This window comes from Symphalangus syndactylus, chromosome 22, assembly GCF_028878055.3.
Source record: "Symphalangus syndactylus isolate Jambi chromosome 22, NHGRI_mSymSyn1-v2.1_pri, whole genome shotgun sequence".
Lineage (NCBI taxonomy): Eukaryota > Metazoa > Chordata > Mammalia > Primates > Hylobatidae > Symphalangus > Symphalangus syndactylus.
Genome location: NC_072444.2, coordinates 41,447,741 through 41,475,660, shown reverse-complemented (window position 1 = coordinate 41,475,660; position 27,920 = coordinate 41,447,741). Strand labels below are relative to the sequence as shown.

The window sequence follows — 27,920 nt, the reverse complement described above, 5'->3', positions numbered from 1 at the left end:
TGAAGAGGCCTCAGAGTCTCGAGGAAGGCACAAGGAACAAATTGCACCTGGGCTTAACATATTTGGCTCTTATAAGGTATTCTAGCAGAAAATACCCAACTGTCCACCAACTGAGGAACAAATACATGTGGACTACCCATAAAGTGTACTATAAAAAGGAATGAAATGCTGACATACACAATATGCATAAGCCTTAACAACATGTTAAATTAAACAAGCCAGGCACAAGAGGCTTCCAATTATATGAAATGTCTAGAATAGGCAAATCCATAGAGACAGAAAGTAGATTAGTTGTTGCCAGAGGATAGGGGAAGGGAGGAACAGAGAGTGACTACTAATAGGTACATGGAATTTTGGGGAATTTTTGAGGGGTGATGATAATGATGTAAAATTAGACAGTGGTGATGACTACACAAACTTTGTGTAGTTTTTTCATTAAAAAAAACCATTGAATTGATACTTTAAAAGGTTGAGTTTTATGGCATATACATTATATCTTGATGAAGCTGCTAAAGGCCTTCCTAAGTCCTCACAGTGAAGTTCAGTGAGAGATTTGTTGACATTATGGCTGACTGATTCTAGAATAAGGATGAAGAAAGAGAACTGCTTTATGACTAGGGGAGCGAACAATCCAGGTCCATTGTCATCATCTATTGTCTGTTTAGTTGGCATTTAAATGGCACTAAATATTTTTCAAAGTTCACAGGGTTTTGCCCAGAAGATGTTTTCTTCTTTAGGAGGAAAGTCTTATGAATTTAGAAGCTCATATTATGAACTAAAGGTGCAAACAGTTTACACATACAATTTTGTCACATCTTGGGCTATCTTCTGAACACTGCAGAAAATAATTGGTATATTAAAATCTGAAAAATGTAAAGATTCTGAAGCACAAGTCAAAAAAAGCATAAGGTTGTTCCTGAAATGCTCCTTACTACTCGCTGTTAAATCCAGGTAGTCTCGTTCAGCTGTCAAAATCCTAGAATTGATTCGTGGAACAACATTTGGCTGATTCATGATATACTCTACCACATCTTGATCATGGGGCAGTTCACCCTGCAAGAAAAAAAAAGGAGGTTGGGAGGGGGGAGTGTAAAGCAAATTTTAGCAATAATAATTCATTAGGAACTAAAAAATTATTAACTTTATAAATGGCTTCCTCTGTGCTAATAATAGTTAAGACAGAAGTTACCATGTTATTGGTCCCTGTCACTGCCACGTATACCTGGGCACATCACCTACAGCATCTCTACCTCTATGAACAATGTGAGGCAGATATTGTTGACATTCATTATAAAGATGAGGAAGCTAAGGCACAGAAAGGTTAAATAACTTACTCAAACTCACAAAGCCAATGCAAAGTGATTATGAAATGCAAACCCAGGCCAGGAGTGGCGGCTCACGCCTGTAATCCCAGCACTTTGGGAGGCTGAGGCAGGCAGATCACTTGAGGTTATGAGTTCAAGACCAGCCTGGCCAACATGCCATCTTTACTAAAAATACAAAAGTAGCCGGGCATGGTGGCAGATGCCTGTAATCCCAGCTACTCGGGAAGCTGAGGCAGGAGAATCACTTGAACCTGGGAGGCAGAGGTTGCAGTGAGTCAAGATCATGCCACTGCACTGGGCTACAGAGTGAGACTCTGTCTCAAGGAAAAAAAAAAAGACAGAGAAAGCCAAAGGTCTTCTCTCAAGCAGTTAATATACTTTGTAATAAAAAACCACTCCCATCTTTGTTCAATCTCAGCCATCCAAGTAACCCTACATCTCCAGAGTCAGAATTACAATGAGAGGATGAGAAATCATTTGTCATTTATTCTTCCCTTTTGCACAGCTAATGTTACAGAAATAGTTATACTTCTTCAAGGTGATCTCAGAGCCATGTGTCAACAACTGTGCCAATGTGCAGATTTATCAGACTTCAAATATTTAACACACAAGTATACCTTAAAGTCATTTTCTTTTTTTCCCTTTGAGACAAGGTCTTGCTCTGTCACCCAGGCTGGAGTGTAGTAGTATAATCAGAACCACAGCTCACTGCAGCCTCGACCTCCAGGGCTCAAGGGATCTTCCTACCTTAACCTCCCAAATAGCTAGGACTACAGGCATGTGCCACCACGCCCAGCTAGTTTTTGTATTTTTGTAGAGATGGGGTTTCACCACGTTGCTCAGGCTAGTCTCAAACTCCTGGGCTCAAGAGATCCTCTCTCACCGTGCCCCACCTAAAGTCATTTTCAAGATAAAAGATGTGAATCAAATATACAAATTCAAGTCTAAATAATTCCAATTAGACATCATTTGTAGCTATTTAATAAGGGGCATATGAACCAACCATACAAATCAAAAGACAAAGATATTAGATGGCTCATTGTACATGTTGGCCCATGTACACAACTTTGGTCAATATTATAAATCTACTTGACTCCAATTAGAAGCCCATCCAGTTCAAGAAGGGGAATTTGGCAAAGTCTATAAAAATTTTAAAAGTAGGGTGGCAGGGCCTTGGGAAGGCGTGGCAGGCGCCATTTCTGTGCTGCTGAAACAGTCCAAGAAGCAGGCCAAGGAGATGGACGAGGAAGGTAAGACTTTCAAGCAGAAACAAAAAGAGGAGCAGAAGAAACAAAAATAGGAGCTAAAATCGAAGGCTATGGAGAAGGACCCCCTGGCCACAGGTGAAATTAAGAAATCTGGGCCGGGTGCAGTGGCTCATGCCTGTAATCCCAGCACTTTGGGAGGCTGAGGCAGGTGGATCACCTGAGGTCAGGAGTTCCAGACCAGCTTAGCCAACATGGCAAAACCCTGTCTCTACTAAAAATACAAAAATTAGCCGGGCATAGTGGCGGGCACCTGTAATCCCAGCTACTCAGGAGGCTGAGGCAGGAGAATCGCCTGAATCTGGGATGCAGAAGTTGCAGTAAACCAAGATCACATCACTGCACTCTAGCCTGGGTGACAAAGCGAGGCTCCATCTCAAAAACAGAAAAGAAAAAAATATCTGGCAACAAGTAAGCTGTGCCTTGTGCCTGAGGAGATGGTGACCCTTGATTTCATTCATATTTAAACATCTGTATTCCCTGCCATAGCATCTTTTGCCACCTATAGCTAGAATGAAGTGTTGTCTTGAAGCCTGTTGTACATATAAGAATAAACATTTGTAAAAAAAAAAAAAAAGTTATTAATTAAAAAAATAAATAATTGTAAATGTAATACCTTCTGACCAGCTCTTGTATACACACACATGCACACATGTGCGCACACACACACACACGTGTACACACACACACACACACGGTAGTTGTCTTGAGGAAGAAATCATGAGTAGTACAGGACAGGAGTGTATCGCTAAAAGTTTCTCTTCATTTACATCTCTATGTTTTGAATTTCATACCACTGGCATAGCATATCTCTTAATTCTTTTTAAAGAAACAAGGTCATGCCCTGTCGCTCAGACTAGAGTGCAGTGGCATGATTATAGCCCACTACAGCCTCAATCCTCAAGCAACCCTCCTGCCTTAGCCTCCCAAAGTAGCTCAGACTACAGGTACATGCCACAATGCCTGGCTAATTTTTTTTATTTTGTAGAGATGGGGTCTCGTTATGTTAGCCAGGCTGGTCCCAATCTCCTGGCCTCAACTAATCCTCCAGCCTCAGCCTCTCAAAGTGTTGTATTACAGGCGTCAGCCACCACAACTGGCTGGTAACACATCTCTTTGTAGTGCATTTAGTTCAAATTTTCTGGTACTTGGTGTTTTTCAAGACAATGTACAAAGGCATATACATATTAGAATATTCACTGTAGCACTGTCTGTAACTAGTGAAAATGTAGAAGTAATGTCCAATACTAGGGAATGAAGTAATTGTTTATTTTATTTTATTTATATATTTTTTGAGACAGAGTTTCACTCTTGTCGCCCAGGCTGGAGTGCAATATCACGATCTTGGCTCACTGCAACCTCGGCCTCCTGGGTTCAAGCGATTCTCCTGCCTCAGCCTCCCGAGTAGCTGGGATTACAGGTGCCCGCCACCATGCCCAGCTAATTATTATTATTATTATTATTATTATTATTATTATTATTTTGAGACGGAGTCTCGCTCTGTCGCCCTGGCTAGAGTGCAGTGGCACAATCTCGGCTCACTGCACTCAGTTCCCAGAGGGAACCTCTGCCTCCCAGGTTCAAGCGATTCTCCGGCCTCAGCCTCCCGAGTAGCTGGGACTACAGGCGCCCGCCACCATGTCCGGCTAATTTTTTTTTTTTTTTTTTTTTTTTTTTTTTTTTAGTAGAGACGGGGTTTCGCCATGTTAGTCAGGATGCTCTCGATCTCCTGACCTCATGATCCACCCGCCTCAACCTCCCAAGTGAGCCACCGCGCCCAGTCTAATTTTTTTTTTGTATTTTTAGTAGAGATGGGGTTTCACCGTGTTAGCCAGGATGGTCTCAATCTCCTGACCTCATGATCCGCCCGCCTCAGCCTCCCAAAGTGCTAGGATTACAGGCATGAGCCATCGCGCCCGGCCTATTTTTTTACAATGGAATACTGGCCAGGCACGGTGGCTCATGCCTATAATCCTAGCACTTTGGGAGGCCGAGGTAGACAAATTGCTTGAGCCCAAGAGTTGGAGACCAGCCTGGACCACCTGGCAAAATCCCAACTCTCCAAAACATACAAAAATTAGCTGCATGTGGTGGCACACACTTACGGTCCCAGCTACTTGGGAGGCTGCAGCAGGAGGACTGCTTGAGCCCAGAAGTTCAAGGCTGCAGTGAGCTATGATTGCACTCCCTACACTCCAGCCCGGGTGACAGATGGACCCTGTCTCAAAAAAAGTTTTGGTAAGGAAAGTGACCTTTGTAACAATTAATTTGCCCCACTACTATTTACATCTCCCCAGCTGCACAAAGCCTTGAAAATCAATGGCCCCAAAATAAAACAACTAGGACACTAGAGAATTCTCAGGGGTTCTCTTTATTTGGGCTGAACCAGACCTCACTCAGTGCCAAGAGCCTTTTCCCTGGGGGTATTTGTCAAACACAACTGGGCAATTGTTTAACATCTTAGCTGGCTGAGGTGGCAGATAACACATGGGCTAACATGAAGCTGGTCAAAAAACAAAGAAAAAAAAAAGGCTGGGGAATGGGATGTTCATAAGGAACTTTGAAAAGCTCTGACAAACTTCTTGGAATTTGAAAGACCATAAGCATCATGCCCAGGGGTATGTGAATGCCCAGGAAAAATCTTAGAAGGACTTAAACCCTTGCCTCTAAACTTGGAGCTCTGTGCAAGCAAAAATGGAAGACTAAGGCAGAGTTGCCAACTGCCTGGTTGAGTGTGGAAAGCGTGCCCCAACACAACAGAGACCCTTGGGAAAAACTGGGAGACTTTTTGAATTCATGCATCGAAGGAAATCTCTGTTCATTCATCAGCTGACCAGTAAGTTAAACAAGCTGAAACTTCAGAAGCCACACATGAAAAAGAATACAGATGTTAAGGAATTGGTTCAGGGCCGAGCATGGTGGCACATGCCTGTAATCACAGCGCTTTGGAAGGCCGAGGTGAGTGGATCACTTGAGGCCAGGAGTTCGAGACCAGCATTCTGAAATTAGAGCCTGGCCAATGTGGTGAAACCCATCTCTACTAAAAATACAAAAATTAGTTGGGCGTGGTGGTGTGCTCCTGTAATCCCAGCTACTCGGGAGGCTGAGGCACGAGAATCACTTGAACCCAGGAGGCGGAGGTTGCAGTGAGCTGAGATGGCACCACTGCACTCCAGCCTGGGCAATAGAGCGAAACTCTGTCTCAAAAAAAGGAAAGAAAATAAAAGAAAGAATTGGTTCAGGAAAGTCACTAAACAAGTAACAGTTACAACAACAACAAAGAACAACACAAACCCTGGTACAGTGAAGAAGTGTCACATTATATTATTTCAAATTCCTAGTTACCAAACACAAAATTATTAAATATGCAGAAATAGTGGCTCATGCCTGTAATCCCAGCACTGTGGGAGGCCAAGGCGGAAAGATCGCTTGAGCCCAGGAGTTCGAGACCTGAGACCTGCCTGGGCAACACAGAAAGATCTCGTCTCCACAAAAAGATACAAAAATTAGCCACGTATGGTGGCATGCGCCTGTAGTCTCCCAGCTCCTGAGGAGGCTGAGTTGGGAAGATCATTTAAGTCCAGGAGTTGGAGACCACAGTGAGCCAAGATCATGTCACTGTACTCCAACCCGGGTGACAGCAAGACCCTGTATCAGAAAAAAAAAAAAAAAAGACATACAGAAAGAAAAAAGTATAGTGTATACTCAGGAAGAGAAGAGGCCAGGACACACTATTCTTACTATTACATAAGTAAAATGTGTAATGTATATTCTTACATTACGTTCATATTATTCTGAGTAAGTCCAAACATTGGACTTAATTAGACAAAGAATTTAAATAAATGATCTCAAATATATTCAAGAACTAAAAGAAACCATGTCTACCAAAGTAAAGTTTAAGACCAACATCTCACCAAATAATATCTATAAACCAAAGGAAATTATCAAAAAGAACCAAATAGAAATCTGGATTTATAATAACTGAAATGAAGCATTCACTAGAGAGGCTCAATAGCAGATTTTAGTTGACAGAAGAAAGAATAAGTGAATTTGAAGATAGATAAACTGAGATTATCCAGTCTGAGGAACAGAAAGAAAGAGATCTATGGGACATGAGAGAATACCAACATATGCATATTTCCAGAATGAAAGGAGGGAACAGAAAAGGACAGTGTGTGGTAAATAATTTGGCTGGCCCTAGTTTCTGGGATGTAAACTCTAAATCCAGTGATAGGAGTGTCTTTGTCATTCATGGTGAGCCCCTGAGAACACACATGATGGTTTATACTACGGGGTGATGCACAGTGGGGCCCGAGAGTTTCTGCTAATGCAATGACTCAGGTTGGGGGCTGGTAACACTAGAAAGACCAACCACATGATTAGAGAGTCGGGGTTCTGAGCAACAAGCTATCTGTCCAGTATCATCCTGTTCTCTGCAAATTTGATTTGTATACCATGTCCAGAATAAGCAAATCTATTAAGCAGAAAGTAGGTTTGTGTTTGCCAATGGCAGGGTGGCGGGGAGTAGGACAAAATGGGCAAAATGGAGAGGAGTAATTGCTACTAGATATGGGGTTTCTTTTGGGGGTGATGATAATGTTCTGAAAATTAGAGGTTACATACATAGTTACATACTACACATAGTTACGTAACTGTGTGTAGAGAATAAAAATTACTGAATTGTACCATTCAAAAGGCTGACTTTTATGCTGTCTGAATTATATCTCAAGAACTATATATATTAATATTTATATATAAATGAAAAATAATATTGAGTCTCTCCAAAGCCAAAATTCCCTACAAATAGAATAAATGTTTCTTAGAACTGCCTGCAATTTTTAAAATAAACATTTAATCCTGAAATCAATAATACTAGTTATTTCTATTACCATATATAGAAGATTTATGAATATTTTCATCATAGGACTTGCCAAGAGTTTGCAAACCAGTTACTAGTGATATATAGAAAATAGTTTTTTGTTTTGTTTTGTTTTGTTTTAACGGGACAGGGTCTCACTCCGTCACCCAGGCTGGGGTACAGTGGGGCAATCACAGCTCACTGCAACCTCAAACTCCTGGGCTCAAGCGATCCTTCCACCTCAGCTTCCTGAGTAGCTAGGACTACAGGCGCGCACCACCAAGCCCAGCTAATTTTTTTATTTATTTTTTAGAAATGGGGTCTTGCCATATTGCCCACGTTGGTCTCAGACTTCCTACCCTCAAACCATCCTCTCGCCTCAGCCTCCCAAATAGTGATACTAAGAATTTTACTGCCTACTATAGAGGCAACAAAAAATATAAGCCAACTGTTCTCTTTAAAACATCAGCCTTGAAACGTAACTCACCAAGTACACTGCCCTTTGGAAGAAGGTGGTGGTCTCCAGGATTTTATGCATTGTGATGGTTTCTAACTCATCAGGGTCTAGCTGTTCCCTTTCAAAGGGCATTCCATTGAACAGCACAACGGGCAGGGGTCCAACTCCAGTCTGCTCATAGTAGCTTCTTGCTTCCTGAAACACAAGGAACCACAAAAACAGCATATTTTTGCCTTTTGTGAGACAAATGGAACACAGCATATTTTTCTTACATGCCTGTTCTAACAACAATCAATAGAAATATTGTAAAGAAAAAATAACTCAAGATATTTATTTTTAAAAAAATGAAAAACGACATCAAAGTTAATATCCTACTATGTAAATCTGAGATTGAATTACTGAGTTCGAGTTTTTACAAAATCACAAAAGCTTGCAAATTATGAAGTGCGTGTGTGTGTGTGTACGTGTGTGTGTGTGTGTGTGTGTGTGTAGCACAGGCTGTCAAAACTGAACTACATATACTACAGTCAGCACTATACAACAGAACTTTCTGCAATGATGGAAATATTCTATCTGTGCTTGTCTGTGCTGTCCAATGCAGTAGTCACTAACCACATGTAACTACTGAGCACCTGAAACCTGCCAACTATGACCAAGTAACTAAATCTTTAATTAATTTCCATTTTAAAATCTACATGTGACCATGGGCTGCCAAAATGAGGTGCACAGGTTTTGCTACCATAAATTATCAGTGCTCGATGCAAAAAGCCTGAGGTAAATATTTGCACCCAATTCTAAATAAGGGTCCATATCACTAACAAAGAAATTACACCTGCAGAAAACAAAACAAGGTTTGTGGGGAAACTGCTCAACAATTGCTCTAAGACACAATACACCCAATCTTTTCCCTTCTCCAGGACAAAAGAGGTTCACTGGCCACAAAATACTGGAGCAACAAAACGGCAAATGTCGGCAAATGTACCTAAGACGGACATTTTTCCTGACTGTCAACACAAGCGCTCGTTCCTCAGATTAACTTTTCAGAGTAAAAACTGTATTACCATCCAAGATGTAAAGTGGGCAACTTTACAAATGTCTATCGCACACCTTGTAATTGCCATCTTCTGAAAATAGCAGAATTTGATTATTTATAACCATTTTAGATAGCACCAGTAGAAAAGAACTCCCATTGGGTAACTAATCCGAGTCATCGGTAACAGACTGCTTACTTTCTAATCAGACAAGCGCAATAACAGGTAACGGCACAGAAACTGACGGCCTAAAACATGGCACAGCCTGAAAAGCCTTCTAGGTTGGTTTCAGCCATTTCTCTACATCATAGTTTAAATGTTTTAAATATCCACTCCTAAAACTCTTACCATGTTAATTCTGTTCTTTGACATCTCAACTATTTCATAGATATCTATTAAAACTCAATTTTCATCTAACTTTAGTTTTGAAAATCATCCCCATCAACCAATTAAAACAAGACCGGAAAACTTACATTATAATTCCAAGTGACAGTAAGATAAATAACATTGGTTTTCTCTGCAAACAGTAACTGAGTGGAAGTCAGGAGTGAGAGGGAGGTGTTTGGACTATGTAGCTTTCTTTTTCACCACTCAGAAATAGTTTACAGGACCAAATAACAGAATGCAGCACAATTATCAAACAGCCAAACCGAAAATTCATATGGACAAATATTAGAAGCAGCCATTTTTCCTAAAATTAACCATTTCAAAAGAATCCATTCAATTGCACTTTTTGTATAGGGGTAAAGCTCCTGTAGTTAAAAAAAAAAAAAAAACTCATTAGTCATTAGACTGTTAGGACTTCTGGGATACTCTCCACATCCCTGCCTTGAGAGTACTTCTATTCAAATAGCTAGACAATTAAATGGATGAAATATAAATAATATGACCTGTTTGTATATGGAAGAGCCTCTAATCAGTACAGATGGCCAAGTCTAGGAAACTAAGGAACATGGTGTGTGATACTCTCATTCAATTTTTCAGCACAATCAAGATTTCGACACATGTAAAGATATAAAAATACCCCTTTCCCCAGTTTGTCCACTCTACTCAATATTTTTCAAGTAAATACTTTTGATATCGTAATCATCCACAATAAAAAGCTACCGGTACTTTTTCTCCAACAGGGTAAGAGAAAATGAGACTTAAACAGTTTCCAAATATGAAATATAAAAAAAATTCCACAAAGTCCCTCAAAACGTTCATATTCTCAAAGTGGCCTTCTTTTTCTTTTATTTCACTTAAATTCTTTTTCTACAGAGTACTATTATTGCTGTTTGTGTCTATCTGGGAGAAAAATAGTTACTAGGTACCTATAGCAATATTATTTTATTTAAAAACCCAGAAAAGATAAGTGACTGGACAGAAGGCTGCAATAAAATAATGGTAACTGGCCGGGCACGGTGGCTCATGCCTGTAATCCCAGCACTTTGGGAGGCCAAGGCAGGTGGATCATCTGAGGTCAGGAGTTCGAGACCAGCCTGCCCAACATGGTAAAACCCCATCTCTACTAAAAGTACAAAAATTAGCTGGGTATGGTGGTGAGAGCCTGTAATCCCAGCTACTCAGGAGGCTGAGGCAGGAGAATCGCTTGAACCCAGGAGACAGAGGTTGCAGTGAGCTGAAATGGCACCACTGCACTCCAGCCTGGGAGACAAAAGCGAGACTCTGTCTCAAAATAATAATAATAATAATAATAATAATAATAATAATAATAATAACGGTAACTCTTCTCAGGCTACACTGAGTAGATCTCATTCCCAGCTTCAATTCTAAGCTTGACTGGATATACCTTAAAGTGAACAGATATAATACTAAAGCACAGAATCAAAAACAGAAAAGAGAAAGAAGACAGGCAGACTGGCATGCTCAAAGACCTTCTAGCTCCTGGTATGAATTCACCTTTCTAAAAGAGCTGGTACAGAGCTAGTATTTTAATTCGTCTTGCATTCAACACCAGCTTACACATATAACAAATATGTGTCACTCTATGAACTTGAATTCACAGAGCAGGAAGCTGTCACTATACCTAGGAAGCCTTCCACAATCACCTAGTCCCAAACTAGCAGAGCTGCCCATCCAGCTTAGCTGCCATCTAGCTCAGCTGCCACTGAGCCTCCACATACAATGTGCAAACACTCAGAACCTCACCATCACCAAAACCATAGTGCTCTCATTTGCTGTCTCCCCCAACGAGGCTGTGTGAACTGCTCAAGTTCATACCACATCTTGTTCAACTTTCTAGTATCAGGACTGGCACAATTACTCAATACTACTGTTTTAAAACTAAAACTTTGTTACTTATTCTAAAGTAATTCAGAAATTTCTCTAGTTGTTATTTTGTTTTGATCTTGCTAAAGATTATTTTGTTCTCTCCCTCTAAAACCTGAATTGACTTACAGAAGCAGATCTCTCAACCAATCCCAATTAACTAATTTATCTGATTAACAAATACCAGCTATTAAAGTATGCTGAACACTTACACTGGCGAGCTACTCTCTAGAATGCCCACATATTTTTTTATTTTTATTTTATTTATTTTTTATCTTTTAGTAGAGATGGGGTTTTGCCATGTTGGCCAGGCTGGTCTCAAACTCCTGACCTCAGGTGATCCTCCCACCTCAGCCTCTCAAAGTGATAGGAATCACAGGCGTGAGCCACCACACCTGGCCTTTATTTTGCTTTTTGTTTTTTGTTTTTTTTTTGATCTGTGATTTTGTTTTTAATTATCTTAAGCTTTATGATCACACATAATTTTTCATTGTTTATCTCCTCTACTTAAAACTTTCCAATGAGGTGGCAAAAGTACCACTAACAAGTACACATACACAGTAGTTCCAGGGTTTTATGTATTTTTGAATAGTTGTTTGAAGACAATCCTAAAGTATAAACTAGTCTAACTTAGTAAGTAACTCAAAAGTTTAACTTGCTACTATTTTTGTCACACTGACCTTTAAAAACAACTGACCTTAAAGATCAACTATAAAATGTGAGAGGTGTTCAGTATTCTTTCTTTGGTATTACACATAAACCACACTAAAATGCCTCTCAATAAGTAAAAGGCAGCATTTTAGATACAGGGAATAGGATGCCCACATCCTTTTGCTCCCCCCAGTTGAGCTATCTGCTTACCAAGGATCAGCTGTGTCTGTTCCCAAACCAGCTATTCCTGTTAGTGAAATGATTTAGTTGTATGTAAACCAATAAAATATGAGTACAAAAAGAAGGTTACTCTTCCCACTAAAACGAATTGAATGACTAGAAAACTCACAAAGACCAGAGGCTAAAACCAAATGATGTTGAACTGGGTGTCTGTCAAACAACTACAAAAGACTTGGGAGGGAGATTATAAAAATCTACAAGGATTCTGTATCAGATGAAACAGGACTCATAAACAATTCATGCTGAATATCATTTATAAACAGATGATAGCTCAGATCTTAAAACAGGAATCAAAGACTGTTTTTCATTTGGAAAACAAAAATCCTCCCTTAAAAAAGGAGAAAAAACATTGAAACACTGGTAAATAAATGTATTTTTATATGTTTAAAATCAGAATGTTTCAGAAATGTATATTAATTCCTTTCCTTAATACACATTTTCAACAATTTGTGCTTGCAATAGGTAAAGACCCTTTACTGTGTTTAATATCTCAAAAGAAAAAAAAATTATCTTTAAGTAAAATAATTTTAAACTTTCTTATTATAACCTTATTACTACAATACTTTGCCATTCTGTTACATTTCTTAATGTATTTCCATCCTTAGTCTAAATAACTAAATAAAGCCAATATGATATATATTAAGCTGTACATCGTATCCTGGCTCTATACATCCAGTAGAGGTTATCCAGAGCAAACTTCATGGAAGTACTACCATTGCATTCTGAAAAAAAAAATTGTTTTTCAATTTAAAAGTTAATAAGCAAGTTAAAAATCAGTCATATCCTCACAAGACTGAAATAAAACTTTTTCAAACACTGAAAAGTGATCTGGTTTCTAAACTTTTAAATGCTAAGTACTGAAACACTTTAACCACCATCACCATTATTAACCAAAGCCCCCAAACAGGGGGTTAAGGACAGTACAGTGTTGCAATCAAATAAGAAACACAAAGACATTTTTTACCTTCCGATTCCGATCATAAGCAGAATCAATCCCCAAAATGCTATTCACTTCTACATACGGATATTTCTTCTCGAGGACACTGACCACATGTTCAACTTTCACTTTTTCTCCAGTCCTCACCTTGTTATAGATCTGAAGAAAGAAAAAACAGTTGGTTAACTACACTTTTAAGTTCAAATTTCAAAGTGTTCATTCCACATTTTTCTGAATTTAGAGGAAAATATTTTTCTTTTTTTTTTTGAGACAGAGTTTCGTTCTGTCACCCAGGTTGGAGTGCAATGGCACAATCTTGGTTCACTGAACCTCTGTCTTCTGGATTCGTGTGAGTCTCCTGTCTCAGCCTCCAGAATAGCTGGGATTAGACACCTGCCACCACACCCAGCTAATTTTTTGTATTTTTAGCAGAGACAGGTTTCACCATGTTGGCCAGGCTGGTCTTGAACCCCTGACCTCAGGTGATCCACCCGCCTCAGCCTCCCAAAGCGCTGGGATTACAGGCATGAGCCACTGAGCCTGGCCGATTATTTTTCTTGAAAGATCAAATTGGGACATGTTAGCAATTCTTCCTTTTCCATATACCTTACTAAGATGGCTTCCTAGGTTGGAAATTAAATATTATTATTTTTTTTTGAGATGGAGTCTCACTCTGTCACCCAGGTTGGAGTGCAGTGGCGTAATCTCGGCTCACTACAACCTCCAACTCCCAGGTTCAAGTGCTTCTCCTGCCTCAGCCTCCTGAGTAGCTGGGACTACAGGCACACGCCTCCACGCCCGGCTAATTTTTGTATTTTTTAGTAGAGACGGGGTTTCACCATACTGGCTAGGCTGGCCTTGAACTCCTGACCTTGTGATTCGCCCGCCTCGGCTTCCCAAAGTGCTGGGATTACAGGCATGAGCCACCACGTCTGGCCGGAATCAGCTCAGTCTTGTTAAGTGTCAAATGAAAAAATACATTAGTTAAGAAAAATCTAAATAGGCCAGGCAGGCATGGTGGCTCACACCTGTAATCCCAGCACTTTGGGAGGGTGAGGCGGGTGGATCACTTGAGGTCAGGAGTTCGAGAACAGCCTGGCCAACATGCTGAAGCCCTACTAAAAATACAAAAATTAGCCTGCTGTGGTAGTGCACACCTGTAATTCCAGCTATTCAGGAGGCTGAAGCAGGCGAATCCCTTAAACCCAGGAGGCAGAGGTTGCTGTGGGCCAAGATCACACAACTGCACTCTAGCTTGGATGATGGAGTGAGACTGTCTCAAAAAAAAAAAAAAAAAAGAGAAAATCTCAACACTTATAAGTAGTCCTTGAAATAAAAACTACATCCACGAATGTTTAGGAGGGATGAGGAAAGGGAGAGGGGAGAGACAGAGAAATCTAAACTGGGTCCCCGGTATTATTTATTTGATTTTTTTTTTTTTTTTTGAGACGGAGTTTCACTCACAGCACTCACCCAGGCTGCAGTCCAGTGGCGCCATCTTGGCTCACTGCAACCTCCGCCTCCCGGGTTCAAGAGACTCTCCAGCCTCAGCCTCCTGATTAGCTGGGCGTGGTGGCAGGCGTCTAATTCCAGCTATTCTGGAGGCTGAGACATGGTGCCTGCCACTATGTCTGGTTAAGTTTTGTTTTGTTTTTTGAGATGGAGTCTCGCTCCGTCGCCCAGGCTGGAATGCAGTGGCTCGATCTCGGCTCATTGCAAGCTCTGCCTCCTGGGTTCATGCCATTCTCCTGCCTCAGCCTCCCGAGTAGCTGGGACTTGAGGCACCCGCCACCATGCCCATTTAATTTTTTTTATTTTTAGTAGAGATGGGGTTTCACTTGTTAAAGCCAGGATGGTCTTGATCTCTTGATCTCCTGATCTCGTGATCCACCTGCCTCGGCCTCCCCAAAGTGCTAGGATTATAGGCATGAGCCACCGTGCCCGGCCCAATTTTTGTATTTTTAGTAGAGATGAGGTTTCCCCATGTTGGCCAGGCTGGTCTTGAACTCCTGACCTCAAATGATCCACCCACCTCGGCCTCTCAAAGTGCTGGAATTACAGGTGTGAGCCACCACACATGGCCAATTTTTGTATTTTTAGTAGAAACGGGGTTTCACCATTTTGGCCAGGCTGGTCTCGAACTCCTGACCTCAGGTGATCTGCCTCCCTCGGCCTCCCAAAGTACTGGAATTACAGGTGTGAGCCACTGCGCCTGGCCTGAATTGTTTTTACAGCGAGCAGTATTATTTCACTTCTGAAATAAAAAACAGCAGCCAAGCCCCAGTGGCTCACACGTAAAATCCCAGCACTTGGGAGGCCAAGGCAGTAAGATTGCTTAAGCTCAGGAGTTCGAGACCAGCCTGGGAAATATAGTGAGGCATCACCTCTACCAAAAATTAAAAACAACAACAAAATTAGCTAGGTATGGTGCTGCATGCCTGTAGTCTCAGCTATTCTGGGAAGCTGAGGCAGGAAGATCACTTAGGGCCAGGAGTTCAAGGCTGTAGCAAACCCTGACTGCGCTGCTGCACTCCAGCCTGGGCAACAGTGAGATCCTGTCTCTAAAAAAAATTTTTTAATAAAATAAAATAAACAGTGGGTGGTGGGTGTAGCTGGTCTTGTGCCGTGGCACTGAACAGCCCGCAGTCTCAGGCTGCAGAGCCCAAGAGACATGGAGCCTGGCTTCAATGGTCACGCTGCCATTTAGGAGGGCTGGTTCCATGAGATCTGCAGCCTGAGCCCAGGGAAGCCTTGTTGCTACAGATGGAGCAGCTGCTCCACTGCCAGCGCTCACGCTCCCAGGATATCCTTGTTTTCCACAGTAAGACCTACAGCAGTGTGCTGGTGTTGGATGGCATCGTCCCCTGCATGGACAGGGACAAGTTCTCCTACTAGATGAGAATCAACCTGCCACTCACCAACCACCCGATCCCACAAAAGGTGCTGATCATCGGGGACAAAGATGGCATCCTGCACAAGGTGGTGAAGCACCCCTCTGTGGAGTCTGTGGTACGATGATAGACTGAAAACGATGGTACTCAGGTCTCTAAGAAATTCCTGCCGGGTATGGCCATTGGCTACTCTAGCTCTAAGCTGACCCTGCATACAGGTGACAATTTTGACTTCGTGAAACAGAACCAGGATGCCTTCAATATTATGATCACTGACTCCTGGGATCCGCTGAAAGCCTCTTCAAGGAATCCTATTACCACTCATGAAGATGGCCCTCAACAAGGACAGCATTCTCTGCTGCCGGGATGAGTACCAGTGGCTGCACCTGGACCTCATCAAGCAGACACGGTAGTTCTGCCAGTCACTCTTCCCCATGGTGGCGCATGCCTACTGCACTGTCCCCACCTATCCCAGTGGCCCCACTGGCTTCATGCTCTGCAGCAAAAACCCGAGCACCAACTTCCAGAAGCCCATGCAACAAGAGACACGGCAGCAGGTGGAGCAGGTGCAGCTGCTCAGACGTGTACAGTGCTGCCTTCGTACTGCCCCAGTTTGCCTGCAAGCCCCTGAATGATGTGAGCTGAGCCCAGGCGCCACAGCAGATGCCACCTGAGATCTCAGATCTGGGAGCCTCCAAGATGCCCTGGGCTCCTTCAGCCCTAGGCCAGATCCCCTGCTGACTGTCACCTGCCAACCAAGTGTTACAAGCCTCAGAATACTATCCAGCCTTCCCTGCTGAGTGCTGGACTGTTTCTGTGTCTGTCTCTGTGTGGCATTCGGCCTCCAAGCCTATACCAGCTGTGTACAGTACCATCTCTCTGTCTTCTGTGGCCCCCTCAATCAAACACGTGTACTTATAACAATAAAAAATAAATGAATGAATAAATCAATAAAAACTTTAAAAAGCAGAGTTAAAATACTTATTCTCTGGGCATGGTGGTGCACAGCTGTAATCCCAGATATTTGGGACTGACATGGGAGGATCCCTTAAGCCTAGGAGTTTGAGATCAGCCTCAGCAACACAAGACCTGGTCTCAAAAAGTACATAAATAAATAAAATTTTAAGGTAGCCGTTGTGGAAGATATATTCAAACAAACAAACAAACAAACAAACAAAAGCAAACCTTAAGCAGAGACAAAGTGAATAAAATAACAAAGTATAAAATACTTACTATTCTGAGTGACTTCTTTTGAACCTATTTCATTCTCCACAGCCCTGCTAACTACCTTCCCCATTACTTCTCATGGAGATCACTGCAACAGCTCATCAACTGGCATCCCTGCCACTTTGCTTTGCCCTTCCTCAGATCCATCTCTATACACTGCAGCAGACATGACTTTTAAATTCAGGATCCACCCCTGAGCTGTAGACACCCCAGGTGCCTAGCATACAATGGCCACACATTGTTATTAAGTTAGATCTGAAAAAATTATTTGCCATTCTGAACAAAAACGTACATGTGTCAGAGTCTGGAAGGCATGATAATCATCCACTTCTTGGGCAACATAATTATATGCTCTAAGAACAGTCACTCCAGCATCTTGCATCCCATCAACATCTTCAGAGTCATTAACCACAAAGATAAAACCAATTCTGGAGGGAAAGGGAAAAGAAGAAAAAGAAACATGTCAAAGAATGCAAATGGTTAAAAAGAATGACATCCTTGTACCCTTCTCATACATTATAGCTAACAGAGGAAAACTCTTTGAGTGAAAAACACAGTTCACAGCCTACTCTACTCTAACATGATTGGCAAAGGTATACATAAACCACTTACAAAGGTTTTTTTTTTTTTTAGACGGAGTTTCACTCTTGTTGCCCAGGGTGGAATGCAATGGTGCAATCTCAGCTCACTGCAACCTCCGTCTCCCAGGTTCAAGCGACTCTCCTGCCTCACCGTCCCAAGTAGCTGGGATTATAGGCCACTATCCCTGGCTAATTTTTTGTATTTTTAGTAGAGACGGGGTTTCACCATGTTAGCCAGGCTAGTGTCGAACTCCTGACCTCAGGTGATCCATCAGCCTCGGCCTCCCAAAGTGCTGGGATTACAGGCATGAGCCACCATGCCCAGCCACTTACAAAGTATTAATAAAAAAGCAGGCTCTCAAATGTGGCTTAGGCCTTTCTACTGTTAAAGCAAGCCACTTCCATGTCATGAAAAGATTCCTTTACTGACATGAAGAGTGTTGCTATAGTTTTAAGAGATTTTTTTTCTGATTTTAAACAAAAATTAGAAGAAATAAAAATTTTCACACTTTCAAAGTAAATAGAAAGGGGGGTATTGTGACATTTAGTGCATGCAATATGAGAACTATTGGTAAAAGAAAAGCCGGCCGGGCACAGTGGCTCACACCTGTAATCCCAGCATTTTGGGAGGCCGAGACGGGCGGATCACGAGGTCAGGAGATCGAGACCATCTTGGCTAACACGGTGAAACCCTGTTTCTACTAAAAATACAAAAAATTAGTCAGGCGTGTTGGGGGCTGCCTGTAGTCCCAGCTACTCGGGAGGCTGAGGCAGGAGAATGGCGTGAACCCAGGAGGCAGAGCTTGCAGTGAGCTGAGACTGCGCCACTGCACTCCAACCTGGGGGATACAGCGAGACTCTGTCTCAAAAAAAAAAAAGAAAAGCCGAAAAAGGTTTACAACTGTCCCAAGACAAAAAGCAATAACCAAGGTTAAAGTTTATCAGATTTTAAATTTTAAAATAAAGGAATTAACCACAGAGATACTATTATATATCTATAGATGGGCTGGCAAAAAAGACTTTGCACTGAACATACTGGGGCAAAGGCAGTTCAATGGACAAAGAATCATCTTTTCAATAAATGGTGCTGAACAACTGGACATGCACATGCATATTAATCAGTCTAGACACAGACTTTATATCTTTCACAAAAATTCATTCAAAGTGGATCACAGGTCTAAATGTAAAACACAAAAACAAAAATTCCTAGACGATAGCAGAGAAGAAAATTTAGGTGGTCTCGAGCTTGGCAATGATGTTAGATCCAAAAGCACAATCCATGAAAGACAACACTTGGTTAATCTGGACTTCACTAAAATTAAAAATGTCTACCCTGTGAAAGATACTATTAACAGAATGAAAGGACAAGCCATAGAGTGGCAGAAAATCTTTGCAAAACAACCATCTGACAAAGGACAGGTAAACAAAACATGCAACTCTTCTTGTTTGTTTTTCAACAGGGCCTTGCTCTGTTGCCGAGGCCAGAGTGCAGTGGCACGATCAGCTCACTGCAGCCTCAAACCTCTGGGCTCAAACAATCCTCCACTTCAGCCTCCCAAGTAGCTGGGACTACAGGTGTGTGCCACCATGCCTGCTACTCTTTTTTAGTTCTCTGTAGAGATGGAGGTCTTCTCATGTTGCCCATGGTGATCTCAAATCCTGGCCTCAAGCGATCCTCCCACCTTGGCTTCCCAAAGTCCTGGGATTATAGGCGTGAGCCATTGCACCTGGCCTACAAAGAACTCTTAAAACTCAACAATAAGAAAACAACCAAAGTTTTAAAAATGGAGACAAAAGGGCAGGGGGAAAAAAAGAAGAAAAAAAAAGGACAAAAAATCTGAACAGACACTTCACCAAACAAGATATACAGACAGATGATAAATATAAGTAGATCCTGAACACCATATGTCATTAGGGAATGGCAAATTAAACAATGGCATACCACCTCACACCTATTAGAATGACCAAAATCCTAAATACTGGTAAAACCAAATGCTGGCAAGGCTGTGGAGCAACAGGATCTCTCCTGTGGAAATGCAAAATGGTACCGCTACTTCAGAACAAAACTAAGCATACTCTTACAAAACTAAACATACTCTTTTTTTTTTTTTTTTTTTTTTTGAGATGGAGTCTTGCTCTGTCACCCAGGCTGGAGTGCAGTGGCACGATCTCGGCTCACTGCAAGCTCCGCCTCCCGGGTTCACGCCATTCTCCTGCCTCAGCCTCTCCAAGTAGCTGGGACTACAGGCGCCCGCCACCACGCCCGGCTAATTTTTTGTATTTTTAGTAGAGACGGGGTTTCACCGTGGTCTCGATCTCCTGACCTCGTGATCCGCCCGCCTCGGCCTCCCAAAGTGCTAGGATTACAAGCGTGAGCCACCGCGCCCGGCAAAAACTAAACATACTCTTAACACACGATGCAGCAATCATGCTCCTCGGTATTTACCCAAAGAAGCTGTACGAATACCTGCACCCAGATGTTTATAGCAGGTTTATTCATAACTGCCAAAACTTGTAGGCAACCAAGGTATCTTTCAACTAAGTGAATGGATAAATAAATGGGGGGACATCCATATAATGACTATTATCCAGTGATAAAAAGAAATGAGCTATCAAGCCACTAAAAGACACAGAAGAAGCTTAAATGCACATTGCTCAGTGAAAGACACCAATCTGAATAGGCTACACGCCATATGATTGCAACCTAGAACACTCTGGAAAATGCAAAACTATGAAGACAGTCAAAAGATCAGTAGTTGCCAAAGATTTAGGGGAAGGGAGGAAGAGATAAACAAGTGAAGCACAGGAGATTTTTAGGGTAGTGAAACTAATCTGTATTAAACTGTATTGTAATGTGAATACTTGACATCATACATTTGTGTCATCAACATAAATAACAAATCTTAATGTAAACTATGGAGTTTAGTTAATAATAACGTATCAATATTTAGCAGCCAACATGCAGGACCACATGAGCTCCTACAAAGAAGGAAAGAGCAGCCTGTATGCCTGGCTCTCTCCAACTGTTCACAATCTCTCAGTTGCCTAGGAGTTCAAGTGCCTTCTTCTCACCTGCCTTTGCAATCGGAAGACCACATGCCCTCTTCTCATCCCTCAATTCAAGAAATATTGTATTAGTGCCAACCGTGTACCACGACCCAACTTCTTCTGTGTCCTTATATTTCTCTTTTAATCAAAACATAGCTCTGGTTGTGATCCAGTAATAGGTTCTTCCATCTAACCAGATATATTCATGCTTTATATGAAAAATGTCATTAAACTCAAAATCTCTGCATTTCCAACTATCAGAACCCTCTGTTTTCCTCAAAGCCTATCTGAAATCCAACTTCTCCATAAACCTTCCCAAATATCTCAATGATTTTTTTTTGTTTCCCTGAAATCCTAACACACTTATAACTAACCAGTAGGACATGACCTAGCAGTTGATCACATATCTCCCTAAAGGGTTTGAAAGTATACAGAGGATCTTTTCAAAGAAGGCAGAATAAGGCATATAGGTTTACAGCATTTAGCCCAGTAGTAATCATGGAACACACAGTAATATTTATTGAATAAAGAGTTATTTTCTTCTTTATTTTCACATTTTCTAAGAATTAAAATTTCACCAACATGTAAAATTACCAGAATTATTCAGAATGTATGTGAAAATATCTTAGCATTTATATGTAAAACCTTTAAAAAATAAAAAAAAAACTGTTCTTAAAAGGACAGTGGAAATTCAGCCACTCAGTACCCTGTAGGCAGGTTTGGCAACACAAGTGAAGTAACTGTTACTGTTTGCATCTACAAAAGGCTGTGTATATGTTTAGTCCTGGACAGGCTAACAAGTTATTGGCAATGCTCTATATCTCTGCTGAAAGTGGAAATAGGTTTTGTGATGTGGACACTCACCTAAGAAAATTCCCTTCCATTGGGAAGCAAGCTGCAGCCAGAAACTATTTTTACATGGGCTATTTATTGATAATTCATTGGTGGTAAGCTTCTATTCATTGAGAAGCAAATTCTCAGTCCCAAAAGACACTGGCTTCATACTGACCAGAAGATAAAATTGCCATTAGTGATGTGCACTATGAATTATCCTACAACTCAGTAGCACCGGACTTGCATTTAAAAATGACAAATAAAACCTCAGTTAATTAGATACATCATCAAATCAATACCAGTGTTACCTTAGTGGTATATGATTACTAAGGAACATCTCAGCTGCGTTAATCAACTCTGCTGTGGTCTCATGTGCAGGATCAACTATGAAAACCTGTTGAAGAAAGAGAAAAGAACACATGAAATGACATTTATTCAAGTATCTGTGGGCCGAGAAAAATGTTATGAGTCACTGTACATGAAGCCAACCTTTTTTGAGCTACGCCTGAACCACATAAAAGATGAAGTATACACATAGCAGCTACCTCCCTCTATGTTCAAAAAACATGGTACTGAAGGGCTAGGTGATTTTCTCATGGACGTACGCTGATAACAAGGGAACTGTACTCCAGAGTGATGACACTGCTTTTTCTACTACACCAAATGAAAACCAAGTTCAGCAACTCTCTCACCTTAAAAACTGGAGCCTGCCTTTTTGTATATTCATTTCTGAGGATCTCTGAATTAAGAATTCACTTAGAACCTAATTCTTAGACCACAGTCACAGCTGTCAGGCAAGCACATAAACAGGTATTACGTGTTAAGCAACTTAGACGTATTCTCTCGCTTAATAAAGTTCAGACATATGGTAAAACAGAATGAGATTTAAATTCTGACTAGAAAGGAAAGAAGTGGTTTCAAGAGACAGAAAAGTGGCCAGGCATGGTGGCTCACGCCTGTAATCCCAGCACTTTGGGAGGCCAAGGCAGGTGGATCACCTGAGTTCAGGAATTTGAAACCAGCCCAGCCAATGTAATAAAACCCGTCTCTACTAAAAATACAAAAATCAGCCAGGTGTGGTAGCATGCGCCTGTAATTCCCACTACTGGGAGGTGAGGCAGGAGAATCACTTGAATCTCAGTGGGCGGAGGTTGCAGTGAGCCAAGATCCTGCCACTGCACTCCAGCCTGGGCAACAGAGCAAGACTCTTTCTGGGGGGAAAAAAAAAAGAGAGAGACAGGAAGAAAAGTACAGAGGGTAATCTTCCCTGCAAGTTCTGAGGAGGCCAACCTTGGCACTAACCCTACCTCTCTCTCTTTCCCGGCTGCGTGAGGGAAAGGAAAGAAATGAGAGGGAAAAAGTGGGCCAATTAAGAACCCTCTTTCTCTCTCTCTAAAGCAGTGCAAGAAGGAATAACAAGTAGGAGTTGGCAAACAACCTTATTTAAGGGAATAAATTAAACTGCTGAATTTTAGGGATTAAGATATTAAAGAAAAACAGTAGCAATATGCTGTAATATACTGTAAAAAAAGAGCTATCTTGCCGGGCGCGGTGGCTCACGCTTGTAATCCCAGCACTTTGGGAGGCCGAGGCGGGCGGATCACGAGGTCAGGAGATCGAGACCACGGTGAAACCCCGTCTCTACTAAAAATACAAAAAATTAGCCGGGCGTGGTGGCGGGCACCTGTAGTTCCAGCCACTCGGAGAGGCTGAGGCAGGAGAATGGCATGAACCTGGGAGGCGGAGCTTGCAGTGAGCCCAAATTGCGCCACTGCACTCCAGCCTGGGTGACAGAGCGAGACTACGTCTCAAAAAAAAAAAGAGCTATCTTAAAACTAATAAAACAATATTGCTATGAACCTACAACTGCTCTAAAAAATATAAAGTCTTAAAAACAAACACATCACTGAATGGTGTGAAGAGTATGAAAAGAAAACTTATTCCATCTGGAAAAGCTGATTAGAAAAAATAAAAATTAAAAAATTAAAAATGTTTTAAAATTAAAAACAAATTAAAAGACTAAAACAATAGTCTAAACCTTCGTGTTAAAAATGAGCATTTCCCCACACTCTGAGGGGGGCTGTAATGCTCCTATTACATCCCACAGCCCCACAAGTGGTTAGTACACTACAAAACCCTTCCAGTGTGAACAGGGAGAGTATTTGGTGGAGGGTGGGGGAGGAAGCAGCTAGTAAAGGTGAGAAGTGACCATTCTACATGACAAAAAAAGAGGGACTAGGCCAAGGGAGAAACAGAGTTCACAGCCAGACAATAAGTTTTACTTACCATATTATGTAAGTTTTTCCTAATCTGCCGAATAACACCAGGAAAGGTGGGTCGAAGCAACTCTTGTAAACTAGAAGGCCACGAATTATATCTGCTATCAACCTCCAGGTTGTTGACCCACTACAAAAAATAACACAACGGGATGCATGCACATTAGGAACCAGTTAGTAAAATCTGCAATAATATCATTAAGACTTTAAAATATTTTAAGAAGAATCACGTGAGACAAGACCATTTTCAAAGATAAAAAGATTGGGTGCAGTGGCTCACATCTGTAATCCTAGCACTTTGGAAGGACAAGGCAGGAGGATCACTTGCGCCCAGGAGTTCGAGACCAGCCTGGGCAATATTATGAGACCTCTCATCTCTGCAAAAAAATATAAAAATTAGCCAGGCATGGTGGCTGCTGTCCCGGCCACTCAGGAGGCTGAGGCGGGAGGATCACCTGAGCCCAAGGGGTTCAAGGCTGCAATGAGCCATGATCGTGCCACTGCACTCCAGCCTGAACAATAGAGCAAGACCCTATCTCAAAAAAACAAACAAAAAAGATAAAAAGATCGAGTGGAAAAATGAGTGACTAAAAGATAAGCCACAGAATAGATGAAGACATTTGTAACCTACAAACCCAGTAAAGGACTAGCGTCAAGAATGAAGAAACACATAAAAATAAGAGAAAGAAGCGAAATACTTTCTTTTTTTTTTTTTTGAGATGAAGTCTCTCTATTGACCAGGCTGGAGTGCAGTGGAGCAATCTCGGCTCACTGAAACCTCTGCCTCCTGGGTTCAAACGATTCTCATGCCTCAGCCCCCTGAGTAGCTGGAATTACAGGCACCCACCAAGGTGAATTTTTGTACTTTTAGTAGAGGTGGGGTTTCGCCATGTTGGCCAGGCTGGTCTTGAGCTCCTGACCTCAAGTGATCCGCCCACCTCAGCCTCCCAAAGTGCTGGGATTACAGGCGTGAGCCACAGCACCCAGCCCTAAACTTTTTAAGAACAAAGGAAAAAAGAAAACGTAAAAAAAAAATTTGGAAAAAAAAAAAGAATATGAAAAATATACAGCAGCGGAAACCCAAATGGGCAATAAACATAAGAAATGTGTACACCCTCAATTGTAATCTAGGAACTATGAGCTAAGACCTCAATGAAATTTCATACTTGCTAGACAGAAAAAGTGAAAGTTTGTCAAGATCAAGAATAGGAAAAGATATAGAACAAAGCCAGCCTTCCTTCCTTCCTTCCTTCCTTCCTTCCTTCCCTCCCTCCCTTCCTTCCTCCCTCCCTTCCTTCCTTCCTCCTTGCTTTCTTCTTTCTTTTCTTCCCTCTGTGGCCCAGGGTGGACTACACTCGGCTCGCTGCAGACTCCCTGCGTCAGGCTCCCGTGATTCTCCTGCCCTGGCCTGCGGACTGCCTGGGATTGCCAGCGCGCGCCACCACCCCTCCCTGGTTTTTCTCCTTTGGCTAGAGACGCGGTTTCGCCATGTCAGCCAGGCTGGTCTCCAGCTCCTGACCTGGAATGGTCTGCCCGCCTCGGCCTCCCGAGGTGCTGGGACTGCAGATGGAGGCTCACTCACTCGGTGCTCGGTGTTGCCCGGGCTGGAGTGCGGTGGCGTGGTCTTGGCTCGCTGCAGCCTTCGCCTCCCAGCCGCCTGCCTTGGCCTCCCACGGTGCTGGGGTTGCAGCCTCTGCCCGGCCGCCGCCCCGTCTGGGAGGTGGGGAGCGTCTCTGCCCGGCCGCCCATCATCTGGGTTATGATGAGCTCCTCTGCCCGGCCGCCCCGTCTGGGAGTTCAGGAGCGCCTCTGCCCAGCCGCCACCCCGTCTAGGAAGTGAGGAAGGTCTCCGCCTGGCCGCCCATCGTCTGGGATGTGACGAGCGCCTCTGCCTGGCCGCCCATCGTCTGGGATGTGACGAGCGACTCTGCCCGGCCGCCACCCCGTCTGGGAAGTGAGGAGCGCCTCTGCCCGGCCGCCCAGTCTGGGAAGTGAGGAGCGCCTCTGCCCGGCCGCCCCGTCTGGGAAGTGAGGAGCGCCTCTGCCCGGCCGCCCCTTCTGGGATATGAGGAGCGCCTCTGCGCGGCTGCCCCATCTGGGAAGTGAGGAGCGCCTCTGCCCGGCCACCCATCGTCTGGCATGTGAGGAGCGCCTCTGCCCGGCAGCCCCGTCTGGGAAGTGAGGAGCGCCTCTGCTCGGCCACCCGGTCTGGGAAGTGAGGAGCGCCTCTGCCCAGCCGCCCCCGGTCTGGGAAGTGAGGAGCGCCTCTGCCCGACCGCCCCGTCTGGGAAGTGAGGAGCGCCTCTGCCCGGCCGCCCCTTCTGGGAAGTGAGGAGCGCCTCTGCGCGGCCGCCCCCGGTCTGGGAAGTGAGGAGCACCTCTGCCCGGCCGCCCCTTCTGGGATGTGAGGAGCGCCTCTGCCCGGCGGCCCCGTCTGGGAAGTGAGGAGCGCCTCTGCCCGGCCGCCCCGTCTGGGGAGTGAGGAGCACCTCTGCCTGGCCACCCCGTCTGGGATGTGGGGAGCGCCTCTGCCCGGCCGCCTGGTCTGGCAGGTCTACCACAGAGGCCAGAAGCAATGTGGGAGCTGGACGTGGTGGCTCACGCCTGTAGTCCCAGCACTCTGGGAGGCCGAGGCGGGTTGATCACTTGAGGCTAGGAGTTCGAGACCAGCCTGGCCAACATGGCGAAAAATACAACTGACAAACCAACCAACCACACAAGCGACAACAAAACAGGTCTACCCTGGAGTCGTACTCTAATTTTTTCTATTTTCCTCCCTTTCTGATCCTTTATCCCACTTTCTTTTTCTTCCTCCTCCTTCTTCTTTGTCAAATAGAGGATTGAGTTATTATCATTGATCCATACAAAGTCCCTCTCTCATTTATTTTCTTTAATTCCCACCCCCCATTTCTATTCCCCGTCTTCCCATGGGCAACCTTCCTAATATGTTTGATATGCATCTTTTTGTTTGCATGTACTTTTAGAAAATGTTTATTGTTTTGTGTGCAAAAATAAAAAATAAAAAAAGGAAAAGATATAGAGCAAAGAGAACTCTCATGCAATGCTGGTATGTGGACAAACACTTTAGAGAACTGGATCTAATAAAGTTGAAGACTATATTAGTACTAATTTTTCTAAAATAAATGCAGTACTGCCAGGTGCAGTGGCTCACGCCTGTAATCCCAGCACTTTGGAAGGCCAAAGCGGGCAGATCACGAGATCAAGAGATCGAGACCATCCTGGCCAACATGGTGAAACCCCGTCTCTATTAAAAATACAAAAATTAGCTGGGCGTGGTGGCATGCGCCTGTAGTCCCAGCTACTCGGGAGGCTGAGGCAGGAGAATCACTTGAACCTGGGAGGCGGAACTTGCAATGAGCTGAGATCACACCACTGCACTCCAGCCTGGCAACAGAGCGAGACTACAATACAATACAATACAATACAATACAATACAATACAATACATGCAGTACCACTAAGTGCTCTAGTTCCAGGTATCTACCCCAAATAAATTCACATGTATACACAAAAAGAGAGGAAAAAAGAGCCTAATTAAAGTAGTGTTTACAACAGCAAAACATCAGAAACAACTTCATGTCCGCAAAGAGAATGGTTCAGGAGGCTGAGGCAGGAGGACCTCTCGAACACAGGAGTTTAAGGCTGTGGTGAGCTGTGATTGCATCCCAAAGTGCTGGGATTACAGGCATGAGCCACCGTGCCTGGCCTCAAATTTTTAGAATATTAAATAGGAGTCAGGCAAGGTGGTGCATGCCTATGGTTCCAGCTACTCAGGAAGCTGAAGCAAGAGGATTGCTTGACCCCAGGAATTTGAGTCCAGCCTGGGCAACATAGTGAGACTCGTCTCTAAAAAAACAAAAGAAGGAAAGAAAAATATACTTGATAGAAAATAAAAGGATAAAATAAGGGACAAGGGAATGCACACCAACTTGAGAAAAGATATGAACTTCAGGAAGGAGAGGGGTGGCTGGTAAGGGGCAAAGAAGGGCTTCAACTAAAACTGTTTTT

The 27,920-nt window shown here is 42.9% G+C and overlaps 1 protein-coding gene and 1 pseudogene across 4 annotated transcripts in view; one reads left to right on the top strand and one right to left on the bottom strand.

Moving 5' to 3' along the window:
* UGGT1 (UDP-glucose glycoprotein glucosyltransferase 1) overlaps positions 1-27,920 on the bottom strand; it is a 110,071-nt gene that overhangs the window by 41,748 nt on the left and 40,403 nt on the right. For all 4 annotated transcript variants that reach the window (XR_010118991.1, XM_055261458.2, XM_063632109.1 and 1 more), the window contains exons 14-19: positions 23,903-24,022; positions 21,925-22,010; positions 17,446-17,581; positions 13,063-13,194; positions 7,936-8,100; positions 933-1,053 (exon numbers count right to left, since the gene is read on the bottom strand). Coding sequence is in view for 3 of the 4 variants with exons in the window: in XM_055261458.2 (XP_055117433.1) it covers positions 933-1,053; positions 7,936-8,100; positions 13,063-13,194; positions 17,446-17,581; positions 21,925-22,010; positions 23,903-24,022 (760 nt within the window). In the remaining variant the exon portion in view is untranslated. The remainder of the gene's footprint in view (positions 1-932; positions 1,054-7,935; positions 8,101-13,062; positions 13,195-17,445; positions 17,582-21,924; positions 22,011-23,902; positions 24,023-27,920) is intronic.
* On the top strand, positions 15,707-16,571 carry LOC129472086 (spermidine synthase-like; annotated as a pseudogene).